The sequence below is a fragment of the Barbus barbus genome (genome assembly GCF_936440315.1).
Source record: "Barbus barbus genome assembly, chromosome: 36".
In the NCBI taxonomy this organism is placed as follows: Eukaryota; Metazoa; Chordata; class Actinopteri; order Cypriniformes; family Cyprinidae; genus Barbus; species Barbus barbus.
Genome location: NC_136714.1, coordinates 10,668,814 through 10,690,928, shown reverse-complemented (window position 1 = coordinate 10,690,928; position 22,115 = coordinate 10,668,814). Strand labels below are relative to the sequence as shown.

Below are 22,115 nucleotides of genomic sequence, written 5' to 3'. Positions count from 1 at the left end.
TCAAATTTACTTTTTCAAAATACACGAATGTGTGAATGTGACCTGGACCACAAAATCAGTCATAAGGGTCAATTTTTTTTTAATTGAGATTTATACATCATCTGAAAGCTGAATAAATAAGCATTCCATTGATGTAGGCCTATGCTTTGTTTGGACAGGACAATATTTGGACGAGATACAACAATTTGAAAATCTGGAATCTGAGGGTGCAAAAAAAATAACCCAATCAAAATATTGAGAAAATCGCCTTTAAAGTTGTCCAAATAAAGTTCTTAGCAATACATATTACTAATAAAAAAATAAAAAAATATATATTTACAGTAGGAAATTTACAAAATATTTTCATGGAACATGATCTTTACTTAATATCATAATGATTTTTGGCATAAAAGAAAAATCAATACTTTTGACCCCAAAAAATATATTGTTGGCTATTGCTACAAATATACCCATGCTACTTATAACTGGTTTTGTCTTCCAGGGTCACATATGCCAGCTCTCATCACCACCCTTAATTTTGAGCATTTTAATTCAAATGATTATTTTTGTATTTAAACATCAAATAGAGTGGAAACTAAATAGCCTACAGAACAAATGCATAAACCATAGTTTGAATTTAGGCTAGATATATAGACATTTATTTTACAATTGTTACACAAACACAATAAATTAAAGAAACATGCACTGAAACAAACAAACAAACAAGTAAAGCAAAGCATACCATAGGCTAAATCAAATAAAACTTAATCAAATATTCAGCTGCTTTAAGTATTGAAATAAAATTCAAATAATTTTTAAAAGCTACAAAACTCGGAGGAGCTTTAACAAATCTTTATTTGTGTAAATAACACTTACATATAATCAAAATATTACTGTTAGACCAATCTGACAAATGTAAACAGTTTTATGGGTACATTGGGAGGTGCTGCAAACCCCACTTTTGGTGATATTAAATAAATATAAAATATTTATAACGTATAAAAGTACATTATTATTACTTCTCTTCCCACAATGTTATCTAGTTATCTTTTTACAAATGTACCAAACATGATATTCTTATATCAATCTTATAACAAATATAACAAATAATCAATCAGATGGGGCGTGGCTATGTGTGTTAATGGGCGTGGCGTTCGTGAAATCCATCATTCATCACTTCTACTTGACAGTAAGATGAAGAAGAAACGTTCATCCGTGGCTTTTACCATTTGTGTTCTTTAAAGAAAAGACTTTAAAATACACTTTTTTTCTTTCTTTCTTCTTTCTCAAGTGGAGCAAATGGGAAGGTATAGCTTGTAACACAATCTGCGCTTGTATTTAGTAAGGAGGACGAGCAAGTACCATCGGTTTGACCTAACTTTCAGCATTTTATAAACATTTTAAGAGCGCGTGCATCTCACAAACTGTAATCCTACAACAATGATCAATGGATAAGCTGTGAAACATAAGAGCACTCATGTGCTACAAACTGTTCAAAAAGTAGGTCAGTGCGTTTATGATCCGGCTGTTTATTTGCTATTTTTTAAGTCGTCATGCAGAAAGAATATTTATTCAAAGTTCTTGTCATCGGAGACCTCGGAGTGGGAAAAACATCGATAATCAAACGATACGTTCATCAGATATTTTCTCAACATTATCGCTCAACCATTGGAGTGGATTTTGCTCTTAAAGTCCTTCACTGGGACAGCCAGACGGTGATCCGGTTGCAGTTATGGGACATAGCAGGTACGTCCTCTTATTAAAATGTTTAATATTTTATGTAGGCTAGATGTTAAACATATCCATCTAGCTTTGTTTTATTTTACTTTACAAGATGCTGAATTCACATTATTTAGTGCTAGTCCAAAGGCAATTAAAGTAACAACAAGATACATTAGACAGCATTTGTATAGTCTTGGTGGTTCGTATAATATTATATATATTTGTAAGTATGCTATTGCCTCTCTGAAATCTCCTCCTGCTGAGTTTCCTTGTGTGAATGTGAAGGAATGTGTCTTGTGTTAATCTCAGCTGGTCTCATACTCGTGCTAAAGTCACATGAGAGTTTGAGGTAAAGTCCATAAACACACACACACACAAACACACACACACACACACACACACACAGAGAGAGAGACAGACAGACAGTGTAGATCAACACAGTGTTATAGGATTTATTATTAAGAATAACATTAAAAACATGATGCTATGTATGTCTGACCTCCAATTTGCCATCCCACATTCGTCATAGGACAAGAGCGCTATGGGAACATGACACGGGTTTACTATCGGGAGGCCGTGGGAGCCTTCATAGTATTTGACGTGACCAGAGCCTCCACTTTTGATGCAGTGCTGAAATGGAAAGACGACCTGGACTTAAAGGTCACTCTCAGCAACGGCAAACCTGTCCCAGCTGTACTTCTGGCCAACAAGTCTGACCAGTCACGTGAAGGTCTGCGTTCCCAGATTCCAAAGCTTGATACGTTCTGCAAAGAGAATGGATTTGTGGGCTGGTTTGAGACCTCTGCAAAGGTGAGAGGTTTATTTTGTGACCCTGAGCAGTATCTGACCATACTAATATGAACTACTTAGTAGATTCATGGCTGTTCATGATCATTCATTGGTTCTGCTCTATTTTCACAAATACAGAATCAGGATCTATGTATGTGTTTGTGTAGCTGTTTGCATGTTTGCATTTAGCAAGAATGCATTGTGCTAATTAGCAGGAAGGCCATTGTTTACCATCTACAGCCCCACTTTAATGAGTTACACAGTTGTGTGTGAAAGGGTATAAAGTGGATCCTCAAATAAATGACATGACACCATACTGTCTGAAATATTTTAACTCTGGATCACCTTTATCACTTTATGATTGTGCTCTTTTTATATACTTTCTTTTTAACTTTTTAATACAATTTAAAATTCCACCAGGCAGTTTACAGCTGCCACTATACATTTTCAACCATAATGTAGGGTAGAGTTGCATCAAACGTTAAGCCATACAACTGTTGCATTCATCCTCGGGTAAATGTCACATGATCTGAGCTGTATAGACAGTGCTTTCTTTACATGCGGACTGGGCAATAAAATGTGCACGTTATAATATGAGTTATGTATGCATTAGAATAATATTTGACATGCAATTGGGAATTATGTGTGTGATAAAATTATTATAAATGATATACAAGTGTATGTATACGCTTTTGTTCAAACGTTTGTGGTCAATAAGATTTTTTATGAGGTATTTAATACTTTTATTCAGCAAGAATGCATTAAATTAATCAAAAGTGACAGTAAAGACATAATCTTTGTAAAAAATATATTTAAAATAAATGATCTTTTGAATTTTATATTATTCAAAGAATCTTGAAAACTTTATCATCGTTTCCACAAAACGTTTATCATCGTTTTATCATCGTTTCCGCAGATCATATGTTTTCAACATTGATAATCATAAGAAATGTTTATTAAGCACCAAATCAGCCTCTAGAATGATTTGTGATATTAATATTAAAAAGATGAATATTAGAACGATTTCTGAAGGATCACGTGACACTGAAGACTAAAGTAATAATTCAGATGTGCCATCAAAGGAACAAAATATATCATTAAATATATTAAAATGAAAAAATAGTTTAAATATTTTATAATATTACAATTTTTACTGTATTTTTGATCAAATAAATGTAGCCTTGGTGAGCATAAGAGACTTTAATGTGCATATTCTTGATGTTTAATGTTCAAAAACATGTAATATAGGGCTTTGTGAAATTATTGTCTGAATGACTCCCATGTTCTTTGTGTTTTATTTCACGCCCACTGAAGGAGAACACAAACATCGAGGCAGCAGCTAAATGTCTGGTGGATCACATTTTAGCCCATGAGGAGAACATCACCAGCAACACAGACCCAGATGTGGTGGCCATCCCCGGGTACAACAACAACACCAAAGAACGGGTCCGAGCCAGATGCACGGCGTGTTCCAAATTTTGAATATACAGGAGGATGAAAGTCAGTGAGAAAAAAAGAAAATATGTAGCAGTTTGTTATAGATTTAAGGGGATTCAGCCATTTAACGGTGATCCCAAAACAATGAGATTCATCTTCAAGACACAAGAAATGCAACAAAATGGCGGGGACTGTGAAGAAGGATTGTGCTGATTATATGTATAGCGTGAAATCTCACATCATTATATACACTGTGTTGGTGGCACTTCGATTTTCAAGGATTTCACTCATCAGTGTTCTGTTTACAGATGAATGCTCTGCTATTTAAGCCAGGTACCAAGTATTTTATGACACAAGTCTAGGTCAAATATGCATTTCTTGCTGTTTTGTGTGGGGAATCTTTGAGCATGTAATATTTATTAAAAGTGGCCTCTAATTCAGTTAGCCTAAAAACTATGATATGCACACAAAAATGCCTTAATACTTGCACAGCCACAGTATCTAGGAATGTTATCCTGCAACCTCTTGCATTAAAAAATAAAGCATACAGTATTTTCCCTCTTGTAAGCTCTTGAATATGATATTGTAGTCCTGCGCAATTCAGGGTTGTGCAATGAAAAGAGGCAAGATGCACCATTAAAACTCTGAAATGGCCGTCTGATGCATTCTTATGTATGTACAGAGGGGGTTTAAACCAGTGCGGAAATTCCACCTTAAAGTGCCCACCCCAGATATTCTGACACAGGCCAATCGCCCTCCTCTCCAGTCACCTGATTCTGATACTGCCATTTTGCGCGGAGCGTCCGACTGTTAACTATAGGAAATTGGAATTGTTGCTCCATCAAAGATGTCATCGACGAGATGCTGAATTTTCACATTTAGGACCACTGCTGCAACTGTGCGACTGGGATAATATCCACATAATATTTCGTATTCTCAGTAGCGCATGCATTTACTATATAACGCGTAAGGGCGCTGAAGGAATTTGGAAAATGATGCTTCGTATCAAATTCCGTGATGCACCGACTCCGCGCATGCAATGAAGCAGGGCGAGATTTTCGGCTAGACGTCGAGAACGCTCCGATTTTCATTTTCGTTCGCCGAGATCGTAGTTAGCATCGTTCAAACAGCAATTACATGGTTAACCGGCAACACCGGAGGATAGCGAGTAACATAGTGTCCTTTTTTTGCGCGTGCTGAACGGGTAGGCCTATTTAAATAACGATCGGTCATTATATTATCATCATTTCAGCGCGCGGTGATTGCCGTTATCTGAATGTCAGAGCATCCTCGCCCGTGTATCAGGGTAGCGCTCTCCGCAAGACCGACTAAGCCCACGGAGTGGGCTACCACACACCCCTGCAGCGAATAGATCTGATTGAGAGACGATTTATTGAAAATCGTAATATGTCAGGACAGTCCATCACGGACCGGATCGCCGCGGCTCAGCACAGCATGACCGGATCTGCCATCAGCAAAGCCGTGTGCAAGGCCACGACGCACGAAGTCAGCGCGCCCAAGAAGAAGCACCTTGATTGTAGGTTAAAGCAGAAAAAACGCTGCGAAATGTCACCCGTTGTGTTTTGCAGTGTGCTTCGGCTGTCATATAGGCTACATTCACTCTTCGCCGGCCGCTTTGCTGCTATTTACAACCTAATCGAGGACATTCCAATGATTATAGTAGATGATGATTTCTGGACAGCCATTATAGAGTTCATTTCATCAATTAACTGAAGGTCACCGTGGCACGTTCACGGTCCCCTACGGACGTAATGCAAATTAGAATGCGTGATTGACACACTGACCAATTTGCATAAGACCGGGACCTCTTAACCATTTCACATGACGTTATTTATTTATTAATTCGAAATGCATGCCACATCGGCGATATCACAACTAGATGTTTATTAAATAATTATGCAGATTCCTGTGTAGACAGCGTGTTCATGGCTAAATCCTATAGGAAATATGCAATGTCAAGGGCATAGCATGATGCACTCTAGCTTGCTTACTCTGTGCAAGGTGCAGATTGCTCGTGATTTGTACCTTAATATCTGTTTTCAATGTTGGTGTTGCTGTTTGTTTTTCTCCATTGTTGACTTGCACAGTTTGCTATCCTAGTCTGAGTCATTGAAGGTGACAGCAGTATAATGCAGTGGTGTTTGTAACTTAGGTGTTTCATATTGGATCACCTTAACCTTAATCTGGTTTATTTGAGCATATATGCTACGTTGCATTTGTTAAATGAGCCATTTGTTTTTTATTTGTTAGGTTAATGCAAGAAGCATAGCTATATATGTACATTTTTAAAAAATCCTGTTTAGTGATATGAGTCACAATAACAGAGAAAGATTTGATTCTGAAATCGAAATGCCATCACTGTCTTGGCAAGGTGATCGCTGTGACCGATATTTGTATTTGCGGTTGGAGTTTTTTTTTTATCCCACCGTTGTATGAGTCAGAATGGACACCTAACACAAGACTTGAAGGTGCACCTTTCTTTAAACATCGAAATGAGTTTTTCTTCAATTCACTAATAATAACTAAGCGTAGCTGATTAATGAAGCGGGTTATCAATTAAACTGTCAGTTAATGAGACCGGAGCAGATGTCCTGTGGGGGACATAAAGAAAGCAGCCTGCAGATCTAATAAACTGCCAGGCTCATTCAAAGTAATAAAGGTAGCAGGTGTTCTCTGAATATGTGCTAGCATTCACTGACACAGGTTCTATGATCAGTTAATTAGAGAGAAATCAAGTGTAACTTTTGAGTAACCGCTATTCAAGCAATGTCATGTTAGATAACAGACCAGCATCAGTACGGATTGTTCTATTACAGTGAAACATCACATCTCTGGCAGTTTACCTTATAATTATGAACCAATGAAGTAGACAACAGATAAATATTACATAGAATGTCATTAGAATTATTTGTTGGCCGATTTGTACAAAGCTATGGAACGACATCTAGATTAACTATACAGTTTTAACAACTTTGTGACTGAAAGAATGTAGACACCTGATCAAAACAACCTGATTTTTGGACATTTGATTTCAAAACCATTGGCATTATCAGTTAGTCCTTCCTAACCGCTCCCATTCTCCTGGGAAGGCTTTCCTAGATGTTGGAACATGGATTCAGGGATGCATTCCTGTACACAAAGAAGCGCATCTCTGGCTTGTAGTCAGCTTTCCGATTCATTCGAAAGGTGTTCAGGTCTGGGCTATTCACCAGACTCACTCATTAATCATTTCTTTATGTAATTCTCATTTATGGACCCCCAAAGGGGTTTTGGTACACTCGTTTCTACTAAAACGTTTAAGTAAAGTGGACGACTTTGTTCTTGATTTAGTGATGGGTATAGCTGAAATAGCTAACCTTGTTCATTATAACCTGTTCGTTGGTCATGTAATTTTTCAAATGCGTAAAACATTTATTTTTCTTTTAACAAATATACTGTTCAAAATGTTGGGGTTTGTAATTATTTGAAAGAAGTCTTGTATTCTCACAAAGGCTGCATTTATTTGATTAAAAATTAAGTGCAACAGTAATATGGTGAAATATTATTACAATTTAAAAGAGCTGTTTTCTGTTTTAATGCATTCTAAAATGTTATTTATTCCTGTGATGGCAAAGCTGAATTTTTTGTAGCCATTACTCCAGTCTTCAGTGTCACATGATTATAATAACATTTCTTATTATGATGATATTAATGTTGAAAACAGTTGTGTTGTGTAATATTTTTATGGAAACGTGATACATTTTTTCAGGATTCTTTAATGAATAGAAGATTCAGAAGAATTCAGATCAATTACATTGTAAATGCCGTTACTTTTGATAAATTTAAAGGGATAGTTCACCCAAAAATGAAAATTCTGTCATTTACTCAGTCTTTTTTTTGCGTTCAGCAGAAGAATGAAACTCATACAGGTTTGGAACAACTTCAGGGTGCGTAAATGATGACAGAATTTTCATTTTTGGGTGAACTATCCCTTTAATGCAATCCTTGTTGAATAAAATTATTAATTTCTATAAAAAATATCCTTCTGACCCCAGACTTTTGAACAGTATTCAACTAATAAGTAGATCCACAGATTTTTTCAGCTACAATACAAACGTCCTGGATCTTGTTCAGTCATTGTTTCTGCTCTGTTTTGCTCACCATCCGCAGATCTAATGCACTGCACCAATGAGCTGAACGTGAATATACCTCACTTGGCTGACACATTGTTTGAGAGGACAGCAAATCAAAGCTGGGTGGTGGTCTTTAAAGCTCTCATTACTACACACCACCTCATGATGTACGGCAATGAGGTTAGAGTCACTGCTTGAATTCTTGTTGTTCTCGTCAGTTTCTCAATAATATGTTGTGTGTCACAAAATCAATGAAAAAGTACTTACCAGGACCGTTCTGACAGATTTTTAAAGTATTAAATCTTTCATGTGGCTGTGAAACATAATATTTCTTGTTTTTATGTGTTTCAGTAACTCTTTATTGTTGTTATTCTGCTATGTTTGCTCTACCGATAACCCTGCACTTGCTTTTTATCATCCAGAGGTTTATCCAGTACCTTGCATCAAGAAGCACACTCTTTAACTTGAATAATTTCGTAGATAAAGGCGCATTACAAGGTATGTTTTATGGTTAATAATACTTCATAAACATTGTGTTTGTGAACCTACTCATCAGATTTATGCTGTATGTGAAGCTTTAAGTGGCCTAAAGCACTGTATCATTGAACATCTCTTCTAGGTTATGATATGTCCATCTACATTAGACGTTACAGCAGGTATCTGACCGAGAGGGCTCTGTCCTACAGACTCGTTGCAGCTGATTTCACCAAGATGAAGAGAGGGTGAGGCGTCTGCTCTGGGGAAATATTCCTTAATGAGCCCAATAAGACAAATGACAGCATTACTGCAAAAAGAACGGCAGCTTTTGAAGGTGTACAGTTGTGGTCACACCTGTCAGTTTCAGCAATGTGTAACCTCGCACCATTAATATGTTCTGCGCAGGACGGATGGAGTGATGCGCAGTATGAGCATAGAAAAGCTGATGAAGACTCTACCTATCATTCAGAATCAGCTGGACGCCCTTCTGGACTTTGAGGTAAAGGATATAAAATATCTCAGATTCCAAAGCCAAAATTTTGTGTGAATAAAACAAATAAAATGAATGATTTTTATTGGTATAATTATTTCACATCTGCTCTTCCATCTGGGCAGTTTTACACAACACTGCATGTCACCGACTTTTCTTTTCTTTTTTTTTATTACATATCATGCATTATTTAATACATGTGGATCCAATAGCAGGGAATGTTGTCAAAGTATAGACCAATTTCTGTGTTTTTGTGGGCGGAGCCTCTCTGGTGGCAGAAAATGTCAGTTTTAAAGTTGCAGTCTATGGAAGCCATGGAATAAAAGAATTTTATTCCAAGAAAAAGGTCATTTTTAGTTAATATTTCAAATTTCTTTCTTGCAAATCCGAGATTATGTCACAATACTGATAAGAAAAATCAATTCGTCATTTTCTCTTTTCCCCTCGGCTCAGAATCATGAGTTTATATCCCACACTTCTGGCTTTTTTCCTCAGAATTGACAAACTCGCAGTTGTTGAGTTAAATGGAGTTATAAAGTCTGAACTAGGAGATATGAACTTGCATTTGCGAGAAATAAAAGTCAGAATTGTGAGATAAAATAGGTAAATGTTATGTAAAATGTTATAGGTTTAAATAGTATTTCATGCTGTAACTGTAAATAAAATATGTCCCCTATGAACTGCGAATGTGAATATTATGTAGACCTATTGTTTAAATCAAATTTATGCTTTTAAAATAGAGTAATCACAGCAGGTTTCATTCATAGCCTGTCCGTTTAAACGTCTGCGTTGAGTTTCAAATGGCGTCTTTGACAACAGTATTCTATAAAAATAGAAGGCAGAATCTCTTATCTTATTCTCTTATTCTCACATTCTCTTATTCCATGGAGTTTACCCCTACTTGTTACCAGTGTTTTTCTGCCACCACAATGTGCTGTAAGTGACATAAAATTGGTCTATATAGGGTAAGTTGCTTTATATCAACATGAGTTTGATTTGGCTGTAGGAATTCACAGACATACTGATATATAGTGATATCACATGGCTACTCATGTGATATTGCATTTATACAAAATTTAAACAGCACAAGTAAGTAAATAAAAATGAGTTGAAAAAATGACTTGCTTTTTTATATTATTATAACACATTAATGGTGTATGTGTAATGCAGTATATATATATGAGGAGTTCATTTGCAAAAACAGATAACTCCGTTTTTAACAATTCTCAGAAATCATGTTTTTTCCTTGTGCATTCCAGTTAATCTCAATCAAACTGCAGTTGGGTTATTTTGACTTGGTTAAAAAATAACTAAAAAAAACCCCAGTTGACTAACAAAATAAAACACAATAAAAACATGATAACATAATAAAAAACATGATTTTTGAAAATGTTTAAAAACTAAGTTATCTGTTTTTGCAAATAAACTATTAATTATATATATATAAATACAAACACATGCATGTATATATTTAAGAAAAATATGTTTTGTTTATATATTAAATATACTTATATAATATCAAATAAAAGAATATAAATATATATACATGTAAATATTTTCAAATTACATACATGCATGTGTTTGTATATATATATATATATACACATAATAAATATACACAGTTCACATACATATATTATGTAAACAAAAACTTTTATTTTGGATGTGATTAATCGCGATTAATCGTTTGACAGCACTAAATATATATATATATATATATATATATATATATATAAATAACATTATATACATGACAATAAATTATACAGATGTAAATATGTAGTATAGATAATATAAATTGTATTTATAGTTTTATATTTATAAAACTACAGCAAAGTATAAAATATATGATATAAGAATAAAATAATTGATATGGATATTAAGGATATAATAACTGTTGTTTTGGATTAAACAATTAAAAATAATGTAAATTATAAAATGTAAAACACACAAAACAAAAACTTTCAGTCTTCCCCTACCTAAAATTTCTCAAAAATCTTGTAAACATCGTTGAACCTTTTACTTAACCATACTGAGACACAACCCTTGTAACAACTCACCCCTCTATGGCACTTCAGATGTGGCTTCCACAGAAGGAGAAGTTTGGAAGCTTGGTATTGCTTGATGATTTATAGATGCCTAGTAGGAATGCAGAAATACCGATATTTAAATGTTTTATTACATTTGTGACTTTTTGCTTCCCTGTAGGCCAGCTCTAATGAACTGACCAATGGGGTGATCAATTGTGCCTTCACGCTGCTCTTCAAGGACTCTATCCGCATCTTTGCTGCTTACAATGAGGGTGTCATTAATCTGCTAGGTAATGCATTCACCTCAGAGCAAAGATCCGTGTAATTTCAGTAATTCAGTAGTTTGTGTACGCATATGAATGCGGGGTGCAAAAGTTGTTGGTCACAGCAACTTTTATATATGAATATATTATATGTCTTAAAAATATCTTGTGTTAACTTGCTAAATGGACTTTTTTCTTCACTTCAAAGAGAAATATTTTAATATGAAGAAGAATCAATGCAAAGAGGCGCTGGAAATATACAAGAGGTTTCTTATCAGGATGACCAAGCTCTCAGAGTTTCTCAAGGTGGCAGAGGTAAAACGTCTCCATATATAATCCATGCATGGGATGGTTGGGCTCATCTTATTCAGGCCCTTTTTTGCTAAGTGTCCCTCTTGCCTTTTGGTCCAAGAACCTATATCAGAGGTCCCCCCCTCATGCTGCCTGTTCTGGTGCCTGCACTGCATGCCTTAGCAGAAAGTCTCTCTATCTATCTGTCCCTCTCAACAACCGCAAGACCAGAGCTATGACACGACTGCAGTGACAGTCCTTTAATGTGCAAACGATGAGTTGAACCTTTGTTTTGCAGTTTGGATGCAGGCACAGTTGTCAATTTGGATCTATTGGATGAATAATTGCTTTAATGACAATATAAGATACGCTGCAAAGATAAAGCTTTGATTCTGTATAGATGAATGAACACCGGGCACCTTGACAAAGGACATGATATTTTTGACAACTGTGCCAGTGTGATGGTTGGAATTTAGCTGTTTACTTTTGTCTGTAAAGCCCATTATTTTGATGTGTATGGAGGCATATATTGGGAAAAATGCTAAGCACATCCTTCTTGAGTTTTTTGTTTAGTTTCTTCTCTTCTCTCTTTGGTTTTTCTCCTTTTCTTTTTTGCTTTCTGGCTGAATAATATGACTTTAGGAAAAGGGTGAAGTGCTATCCAAAAACTGACTAAAGTTGACTTTAAGAGCACATTTCTTTCTTTGTATAACAATGTGTGTATGCCATTTGTTTTTCTTGTCTTTTTTCCAAAGTCAACATTAGTTGTGTGTTTCTTTTGGATGTTTCTCACCTAGTCATGTAAATATCTCACCATTGACCTACAAGTGTCTTCTCACTCACCATCTCCGCCACCTCCAGAACCTCAGTGTCTGTGTGTGTCCATTCATCCAGTCGTCCATGCTTTCATTTTTGGTTTTCATACACTGCATGGAGTAATGGCTCTTTTTCTTAATTCTTCTTTCTCCCTTCTCCACGTGCCTCGGTTTTTCTCTTTTTACCGTTTGGTTTCACGTTTTGTTTTCCGTTCTCCCTCCCTTCCTTTTCTTTTGTGTCACAGCAAGTTGGAATTGATCAGGTTGACATCCCAGATCTCTCACAGGTTAGTGGTGCATTTCATCTCAGTTTCTCTCATGTGGCTTCACCCTGATCTCTCATTCACGTCTCACCCCATAGACCATCATCCCCAGCCCTGATTTCTTTTGATTTCCCCCTCATCTATCAGACTTTTAGGATAGGGGCCTCAAGAAACTTACTCCATACCCGCGCACTCCCAAGGAATCAGATGTGCTGTTTTGCATTTTCTGTTGTCGCCAGAGGTAAATGGGTACCAAAGCTAGTCTATGTGAATTTTTACAGGTGCTATCTCTGATAGCCGTTGCCTTGATTATAACCACATTTGATTAGCAATGAAAAGTCAATTAAGGTCTCATTAAAGCTTAGTGCTTGCCCCTCGAGCCACTATTTCTTACTGGCACATACCCATGAGAAATTTGACTGCTTGTAATTCGAAAGCCGCGTCTTCGCCGTCTCCAACACTCGTGTGCGACTGTCAGATGATCGCATTTACCCTCCGCGTACTCACCAAGAATAAAGAATGAATTCATATTTATTCACAAATGGCAGTTGGAGAAAAATATATATTATGAGTGTAAATAATTGTTTTAATAATCATTAAATGACTTTTTTGGATTTGTGTTTATTTAAGATGAAAGTTTTAGCAAAACAAATATGGCGAAACGTTGCACTCATGATTCATAGATTGGAGTGCACAACATCTGTCGCATGTGGTCTGGTCACAGAAGTTGAAATATTTCAAGTCCAGTCCACAACTCCAGTCCGCAAATTAGCGATTCTCCATTGGAAAGGAGCGACTTCTAGTTGGTCGTTTGTCGGAGACAGCGAAAAGGCGGCTTTACACGGACTGATATATGGCTAAATGGTGCTTGTGCGACGATCTCTGCCACGCTGTACGTGGCCAGTCTGACGTTGTGGGCACAGCTTCGCTAAATAAAGAGCTCTCCTAACCTGTACGCACTCACCTTTGCCATATATCTCTGTACTGGTAGGGTATTCTGCTTGGATAGCTTCTTGAGAAGAACAGTGAATGTGCACTAAACTAAAAGAATGCCTTAAAACTGGAGCTGGGGACTAAATTTTGCCTGGCACCTCATGAAGTTTTATAGTCAGCAGTCTGCCTGGGTGCCAGGCATTGACGTCCCCCTTCAGTTTGCACCATTTGGCATATTTGACATTTTCATTTACATTGGACAGGGACTCCTGAAGGTGTTGGGCTGGCACACTACAGAGTGGTACTTCAACCATGTCAACAAAACATTTTATTGGAAGGAGTGCCTTGTTTTCTTAAGCTGAAGCAGTATTCAGAAGGCCTGCGTTCTATTCTCAAGTACTGTAGCATTAGCACCATTGATTAGGCTTATTTCATGAGTCCTATTTAAGTGCCTTTTCTTGTCTGTAAGCTAGATATTCATCACGGCCTTTTGTATACTCCTGCTCCTGTAGTACCCTTGTCTTAACTTCTCTTCCTTGTTTATCTCTCCTTTAATAGTGTGTTGTTTCGTTGCATATGTTTCAGATTTCTCAGTAGAATGCTCCCTCTATTGTCTTCCTTAAAATTACACGTCTGAGAAATCTGCTCTTTTGTTATTCATGAAATTTCCTCCTCTGAATTGGCATGCACACCGGACACAGCTCGTGGCCCAAAGGCAAACGTTGTATAGGAGCGGACGCACGTGCCCGTGTGCCGAAACCTTTCGGCCGGCGTTTCGATTCAATTGACGTTGCTCCTTTTGAACGGAAGTGCAATACGTGCATAAAATACTGGCGGCGTGGGCTCACTCAATGTTTGCCTTTCTTTGGTTAACCTGCTTTGGCTTCCAAGTGTTTTGGGAATCTATCAAAATGGCGATGCAGACATTACAATCAGGCCGAAAAGCAGCACCGCTACAATTTTACTCCTGATTTATTTCCAAGTGGAATCCAAAGATTAGCAGGTTCTACTGTGGCTTTTGATACCTGTGCAGTATGTGCGTTTATATCCTGTGCATGATTAGAAAACCCCCCTTGTAGGTCAGTCTGCTTTCTGTTTTTCATGGTTTTAATTCTTCTCGAGTGATCTCAGTTGACCTCGCAGGTCTTAAACGGCCTGTCGGAGAACTTGCATGGGAAACAGATATTGTTTTGCATGTGTAGCTTTTAAGCTTAAGTCCTTTCCACTTGAATTACTTCTGTTGTGTTTTCCCTTTGTTTTCAGAATCTCATAACCACTATTAGGTTATCTTAGTTACGCAGCCTTTGTGTGTGTGAAGGTATGAGTGTGTGAGAGAAAGAATAAAAAGGATAGAATTTAAATATATGTAGTTTTTGCATAAATTTCTTATTTTATGATTCATAGATAGAATTGCAAATGTTTGTGTGTTTGGGTATGTATGTGTGTTTTGATCATTTGCTGCTGCTGCTTTTAACCATTTTGTGTTGTGTTGCCTAAAACCTGTGTTGCCTCATCCCTTCTCGACCTCACCACCAGGCTCCCAGCAGTCTCTTAGAAGCTCTGGAACAACATCTGGCTTCCCTGGAGGGCAAGAAAATTAAAGAAGCCTCTACTGTCAGCAGGTACTTGAAATTATACCAGAATTCTGGATGCAGGTCAATGACAAATACAAATGTCAAGCCTGATGAATAGAAAAAAAAATTATGATAATCTAGTTTATAAACATCTAACAAGTTTTTGGAATTTCCCTTTTCCCCCCTCAACATTATTATTATTTTTTAAATGTTTTAATGTAAATGTAATATTTATGTAAAAATGTAATATAAATGTAGTGTGATGTAAAAAAAATAATAATGAATTAATAAAATTGATTTAAATTTATGAATTTATATCATATAAAGTTATATAATTTAGATTTAATAAAATGTATTAAAATTTAAATAAATAATAATTCAATCATTTCAAGTCATCTTGAGGCCCCCTTTGAAGTGGTTGAGAGCCACCGCTTTTAATATAAGTTGTGTAAAAATACTCCCCTTTATTTTGAGTTTACACATCTAAATCTTTTTAATTATTTAATTTTATTTATTAATTGTTAATATTGGGGTACTCTATTTGACTTGAACCAAACTTGCCTTTTCATAAAGATCTAAAAATATCTCATAGTTTTAAAAACATACATACTTTCATGAGTGTCAAAGAGGGTCTAATTTCTATTATATGATTTTCTTGTCACATGACTTTTTTTTAAAGAAATAATAATAATAAAAAATTTATATAATTAAAATGTAATTATAAAATCTAAATAAATATTTATTATATTTATATTCTCTTCATCACAAATAATAATAATAATAATAAAATAGAAATACTGATTAAATCTCCAGTCAGTTATGCCATTTAGACATTGTAGACTTCCCACAAAAAAAATAAAAATTCTCAACATTTTTTTTTTAATCCGAAATTGAAGATTTCTTCAATTCTGCCACAGCATTTTAGACATGCTTTTTATTACCTGGAATAATCATGCTGCTTTATCAAAAGTTCAAATACTTTTTTTTCTGGAAGCTGCATTCAAAATCCACTTGGCCCAAAATTAGGTACCAGTTTGAATGGTCATTACAGTTCAGCTCATAATCATGTTGTCATGGTGATTCTGGTTCCCACAGTAAGGTTTTCACAGATCCTTATAATGAACACACTGAAACTTGCCTAAATAGCGCAATTGATTTGTTTATGTATCCGCTGCTATCAGACGTTCCAGTAAATCATTCTGTTTTTGCATTCATAGGGAGGTGGAGGGCGACAGACTACAGCCTGCAAAGGTGAGAAATCTAATTCATTTATCGCTTCATATTTCTGTCAAATTGCTAATGTGTGCCGACTTCACAACAGCATGAAACATATTTTCAAAGTCCTTCCCTTGTACATATTTTTATCCAGACAATTACGTGTTCTCTGAAACATTTGACATCAATGTCATCAAGTTCTGCTGTTATTTCTGTTCTGCAGGCTGTTCAGCTCAAAGACATTGGCATGCAGACCCCAACAATATCCCCCAGCGGCCAGTCTGTGGGCAGTGCCAACAGTAGCTGCACCAGCAGCGGTGCCACCGAGCTTCTGTCCAGTCCACCTGATCTTACCATCACAAACGGGTACATGAGGCATGTTGCTAGCGTAGTGGCACTTTATTATGAAATAACATTACTCTGTATTACTATATTTGCATTTATTCGCTTAGCAAAAACATTTATCCAATGACAAGCGAGACCAAAGTTGCAGAAGTGCTTGTGTTTCCATTACAAGATTTAATTGTATTTTCCTGACAATCCCAAACAGTGTGCACAACTTCACCAATGACCATTTTGATCTCCAACACAATTCCAGCACCCCTGCTCAGACAACCACCCTACCAGCCAGTAACAACAGCTGGGGAGGTAATTGAACTGGCACAAAGCTGTCTCTGTTCGTTTTCTATTTTCTGAGTGTTGTGGCACTTTCTTTAATACAATGTTAATTTTGCTTTTTCTTAATTTCTTTATGGCACATTCTCTACTCAATCGGGTGAGTGTTTTGCATATTTTTATAAGTTTAATGGCTTTTAAAAGGGAAGTGTGTAATTTTTAGAACGAATGCAAACATGTTATTTTTCAAACAGGTTCCCCTCCATCTTCCATTAGTCAGACAAACAGATAATTCATATTCAAAAACACAACAGTGCTTTTATGAACCAGTTTGTTATTTAGTAAATGAAAAACAACTTGACCAGTGTAGCCCGATTCATGAAGGAATGACTCTTATGAACCAGTTATTTTTAGTAAATCAGAAACATGCAGCACTACTAGTATAGTCCGATATATAAACAAATGACCCTGAAGAAGATTTTTTTTGCAAATCAAAACTATACAGCGTGACCAGTGTAGTCTGATTCAAGCAAATGACTCTTATGAACAGTTATTTTTAGAGAATCAAAAACATACAGCACAACTAGTGTAGTCAGATTCATGAGCAAACAACTCTTAGGAACCAGTTATTTTTAATAAATCAAAACATACAGCATGAGCATTGTTGTCTGACTCAGGAACAAATTGCTCTTATGAACCAATTATTCTGAGCGAATCAAAAACATTAGCATGACCATTGTAGTCTGATTCACAAAAATGAACTCTTATGAGCTAGTTATTTTTATTAAATCAATAACATACAGCAAAACCATACAGTGTGAACGGTATAGTCTGATTCAAACAAATGACTTTTATGAAAAGTTATTTTTAGAGAATCAAAAACATATAGCACAACCAGTGTAGTCAGATTCACGAGGAAACAACTCTCATGAACCAGATCTGTTTAGTGAATCAAAAACCTACAGCACAACCAGAGTAGTCTGATTCAGGAACAAATGACTCTAATGAACCAGTTGTAGTTGAAACAGACGAGTTACCAGTTTGAACGAGTCTGAGAAACCACGCTGTATTGCATTAAATCAAATTGAAATCTGACTTCAGTTGAAGCGAGAAATTGATATGCAAGACTTTATGTTTGTCTCTGCATATTGAGCTGGGAATAAAAATAATTGACTTGTTTTGTCTTATTTCATTTTCCAGATTGGTTTTCACATAGGAGCTCTTTTGAAACCCACCCTGTCCTCGCAGGTCCAAAGTCAAGGCACACAGTTCTACAGTGGAGGAAAATTACTTACTAATGATCTGGACTCATCCTTGGCCAATCTCGTGGGCAGTGAGTCTCTCAGCCATCTCATTTATTTTGTTTCTATGGCAATTTAACATAACACTACAGACTGTAATACCAGCAATGTTAATGTAAATGTTGCATTTGTCATAGATTTACATTTTGGAGGACCCCCAGCCAAAAAGTAAGGTTTTTAGCATGTAAAGCTACTGGTATTTTAGGTTTATTAACATAAACAATTGTTGTTGCTATATGAAGTACATCTGTAAGAGTCTGACGTTGGAATCCTTTCTTTTCAGGCCAGAAGTTCAGTGGACTCATTTGGAGAAGAAATCGTCTGGAGGTTCCCACTGGCAGTCTAAAGCCATGAATGGCACGGCACCCTGGAGCCACACACACCTGGCCCCTGCTCCCATACCGATGCCACAGATGGTATGGAAATTGACTCATTGCTCAATGCATGCTTCCATTAGGAAATTTCAATCTGCTTCTTTGGTTCGATATGTTTAAATACAATATGTTTGCAAATCAAAATCGGAGAAACTTGGCCTGAGCACTACACAGAAAACTAAATAAGTTCTTGGTTTTGTGTGATTATCAGTAATGTCTTTGTCTTTCTCTCTTCTGCATGTTTTTGTAATGATACAGAATGGAATGATTTATACTGGCTATGTAAGTCCTGCTCGTACATAAACATGATTGAATCAGCTAAATTCAAAGAACTATCAAAATAAACCAGTTACAATTATTTCTATACACTTAATTCTTACTTTTTCAATATTTGTCTTTCTCAGGCACCAGCTCCGGTTGCATTTCCAATGACAACCCCCCAAGTGCCTGTGTATGGGATGGTAGGTGTTTCTTGACATGTCAAATTGATCATTTTGACATCTTAATAATATTCAGGGTTCAATATACATGTATATGAACTGTTTTATACATTACGGTTCAGAAGTGTGACGTCACCAGCTGTATATATTTTAATGTTTTATTTAATCTATATATTTTATAATATTTTTAACAGAAGGCTGCATTTATTTGATCAAAAATACAGTAAAAACAGTAATATTGTGAAATAGTATTACAATTTAAAATAACTGTTTTCTATTTTATTATCTTTTAAAAAGTCATTTATTCATGGCACGGCAAAGCTGAATTTTCAGCAGCCATTACTCCAGTCTTCAGTGTCACATGATTCCTCAGAAATCATTCTAAAAAGCTTATTTGGTGCTCAGGAAACATTTCTTTTAAATATGCAGAAACCATGGTACACTTTTGATTGATGTAATACATCATTAATGAATGCAAGTATTGTTTTATTCAAAATAAAATAAAATTTCTTGTATGGTTCGTTCAAGTAATGTTGGAAAGAATGGATTTACTTATCGAACACACAAATGTTCTCACAAAGTCGTAATTACCAGTCGGAAACTTTGGATATTCTTAAAGCCCAGAGTTTCCAAGTTGGAGGTGGGTCAGAAAACATGTATGTATTAATGGTAAATTTATTAAATAATTGTTTTCATTTACAGTAAATCTAAGTTGCATGTACAAAATACCATTGTATTGTACAATTACACTAGAATATATAAAAATTTAATTTAGGGAACCTTCATAAAAACAAATGCACTTTTTTTATTCATCATTTTGTAGATTTTAAATTCTGTTGATTTTACGAAAAGGTACATCATCTTGCGCCAACCATAGTTATGCGAACGCACTTGATTCGTAATTTCGCCTTTCCGATTATTCAAAATATCTTAAAGGGTTAGTTCACACAAAAAATGAATATTAGCCCATGTTTTACTCGCCCTCAAAGCATCCTACGTCTATATAACTTTCTTCTTTCAGACGAATCCGATCGGAGTCATATTAAAAAATTTTCCTTGCTCTTTCAAGCTTTAGAATGGGAGTAAGCGGGTGTTTTTTTCAACAGTCCAAAAGTTGTCAAATAAAGTGCATCCATCCATATTAAAATGTGCCTCACACGGCTCCGGAGGTTGTATAAAGGGTGATTAAAGGTCTTTTGGACTGTTGAAAAAAAACACCTGCCTACTCCCATTCTAGGATGCCTTGAGTGTGAGTAAAACATGGGCTAATTTTCATTTTTGGGTGAACTAACCCTTTAAGAACTTCTGAACAGGACTTGAACCCACAAGTACAACGCTCACGCTGAACTTTTCATTGCTCTGTAGATTCCTCCTCCTATGGGCCAGATGGGGTCAATGCCCTTAATGGCTCCCCAGCCTGTGATATATAACCAGCCCATCCTGCGCACGACCAATCCTTTCACCCCAATCCCTGGAGCTCAGGTATTCCTGCTAAAGAGCGTCCTTAAGATTATATTGATGGCTGTTCTTCAATACGTACCTGTACTTTTAACCTGTGATAAAACGATCCCTTTTTTCCAGATGCACTTCATGTAGCACTGAGGAGCATGATGAACTGACACATACGCCCGAGGAAAAACATCAACCAATCCAAAACCAAAAATGGCAAGGCAGACATGAGAAACGGTTCAACTGGCTCAAAGAGACTGAAGATGTTCATGTGGCATTTCCCCCTTTAGCCCGTGTGTTTGTAACATACCCCCTCCATCCAGCGACATAACAGTCCTCTGTCATTTTACATGTTACCTTTCATTTCTAAGTGTCAAAATCTAGTGTTTTTAGGCAGCCCTCTTTGATGATGTCACTGGCTGATGCAAGTGGAATGACAGTGTACAGTGAATTGCAGTGGAATGAAAAGTTGTCATGATGTCAAGCCCCTCCCCCGTCCCCTCCCGTTTGGAAAAGTGATTGTTGTAATTGTGCACACTTGAATCAATGTTTATAATGTCTAAACCAAGCCACGGTTTTGTATGCACATTGCCTGAATAGTGTTTCGAATCAACCACTGTCAATGTTGATTGTGCCACAGCGGCTGGCATCTCAATTTCTTGAGTCTTGGAGAAATGTGTACAGGTCACTTTTCGTACATTTGTCTCGTCCCCAAACATTTTGGATTTTGGTTTTGTTTCTACATGACTTGTAATGGCTCATTCAGGTATGGTAAGGTATGGCTGTTTGGATTAAAGTAAAATACAGCAGTTTGTTTCTGTATGGATATTATACAATTTCTTGCATATCTGGTGAAAAGTGTACAACAGATAACAATACGCTGACTACGACTGTGTCTGAAAGCGCTCCCCATACCCATGATGCACCTCAATAATGAGTGTACAACCGACGCACACTCAACAACTAGCCGCTAACAAATAGCCCCACACTGTTAACGTCACTCTGAAAGAATTCTTTCTTCTCCGTTTATGAATCAGTAGATTATATTAGAGGAGTAATGTAGGGAATAGTAAATGAGACTATAGAGTGCTGCAGGGATAATGTATTTTTTTAGGCCAAAACCCGGAAACAACTAGCAAAGCCGGCTCCATCGTCCCAATGTAATGTTTTTTGAATGGGTTTTTGGTTAAATGCCTGATTAAGACAAGCTCAAGCTTAAATAATGAGTTGTCGGAAGCTTAATAGTGGTGAAGTTTAAGTTTATTGCATAACTTTAGTTTTTACTTCTGGCGATTGTATTTAAGTTTTAAAATTCATAAACATTGTACTTATTCATGAAGATTATTCTTAATGAAAATGTGTTAGATTCATAAACATTTGTTAGTCACAGAGCTGATTTTCTGTACAAAAGCCAATGAAAAAAATATTATTGAGCCAGAGTGATGATAACTAGGGTTGGCCTATAAAAATACATCACTGCAGCACTCTATAGGGGGCACTATTCAGCTTCAGCTTAAACCATCAA

General features: G+C 36.2%; 2 protein-coding genes across 5 annotated transcripts; both read left to right on the top strand.

Moving 5' to 3' along the window:
* Window positions 1-1,167: 1,167 nt before the first annotated feature.
* Window positions 1,168-4,491, top strand: LOC306855790 (ras-related protein Rab-38-like). Its single transcript, XM_079394666.1, has 3 exons — window positions 1,168-1,725; window positions 2,231-2,511; window positions 3,805-4,491. The coding sequence occupies exons 1-3, from the start codon at window positions 1,533-1,535 to the stop codon at window positions 3,970-3,972; spliced, it is 642 nt and encodes a 213-aa protein (XP_079250792.1). The 5' UTR covers window positions 1,168-1,532; the 3' UTR covers window positions 3,973-4,491.
* A 212-nt stretch (window positions 4,492-4,703) lies between these two features.
* Window positions 4,704-21,398, top strand: LOC306856426 (phosphatidylinositol-binding clathrin assembly protein-like). 4 transcript variants are annotated; one of them, XM_079395711.1, is made up of 19 exons: window positions 4,706-5,464; window positions 8,098-8,240; window positions 8,483-8,558; window positions 8,680-8,782; window positions 8,943-9,036; window positions 11,236-11,347; window positions 11,529-11,635; window positions 12,672-12,713; window positions 15,159-15,244; window positions 16,414-16,447; window positions 16,635-16,786; window positions 16,962-17,059; window positions 18,243-18,359; window positions 18,465-18,495; window positions 18,611-18,743; window positions 18,960-18,983; window positions 19,106-19,162; window positions 20,507-20,623; window positions 20,723-21,398. In XM_079395711.1, exons 1-19 carry the CDS (start codon window positions 5,335-5,337, stop codon window positions 20,735-20,737), a joined length of 1,671 nt encoding a protein of 556 aa, XP_079251837.1. In that variant the 5' UTR covers window positions 4,706-5,334; the 3' UTR covers window positions 20,738-21,398. The 4 variants fall into 4 exon arrangements, with proteins under 4 accessions (XP_079251839.1, XP_079251837.1, XP_079251840.1 ...); XM_079395712.1 differs by having other exon boundaries at window positions 4,733-5,464; window positions 16,635-16,777; XM_079395713.1 differs by lacking the exon at window positions 12,672-12,713 and having other exon boundaries at window positions 4,704-5,464.
* Window positions 21,399-22,115: the final 717 nt, after the last annotated feature.

Bases quoted from the DNA above. Each gene is read 5' to 3' on its own strand.
- LOC306855790 (XM_079394666.1), top strand. From the start codon at position 1,533: ATGCAGAAAGAATATTTATTCAAAGTTCTTGTCATCGGAGACCTCGGA. The intron at 1,726-2,230 runs GTACGTCCTCTT...CATTCGTCATAG, and splicing joins GCAGTTATGGGACATAGCAG to GACAAGAGCGCTATGGGAAC. The intron at 2,512-3,804 runs GTGAGAGGTTTA...CGCCCACTGAAG, and splicing joins GGTTTGAGACCTCTGCAAAG to GAGAACACAAACATCGAGGC.
- LOC306856426 (XM_079395711.1), top strand. From the start codon at position 5,335: ATGTCAGGACAGTCCATCACGGACCGGATCGCCGCGGCTCAGCACAGC. The intron at 8,783-8,942 runs GTGAGGCGTCTG...TGTTCTGCGCAG, and splicing joins TTCACCAAGATGAAGAGAGG to GACGGATGGAGTGATGCGCA. The intron at 12,714-15,158 runs GTTAGTGGTGCA...CCTCACCACCAG, and splicing joins ACATCCCAGATCTCTCACAG to GCTCCCAGCAGTCTCTTAGA.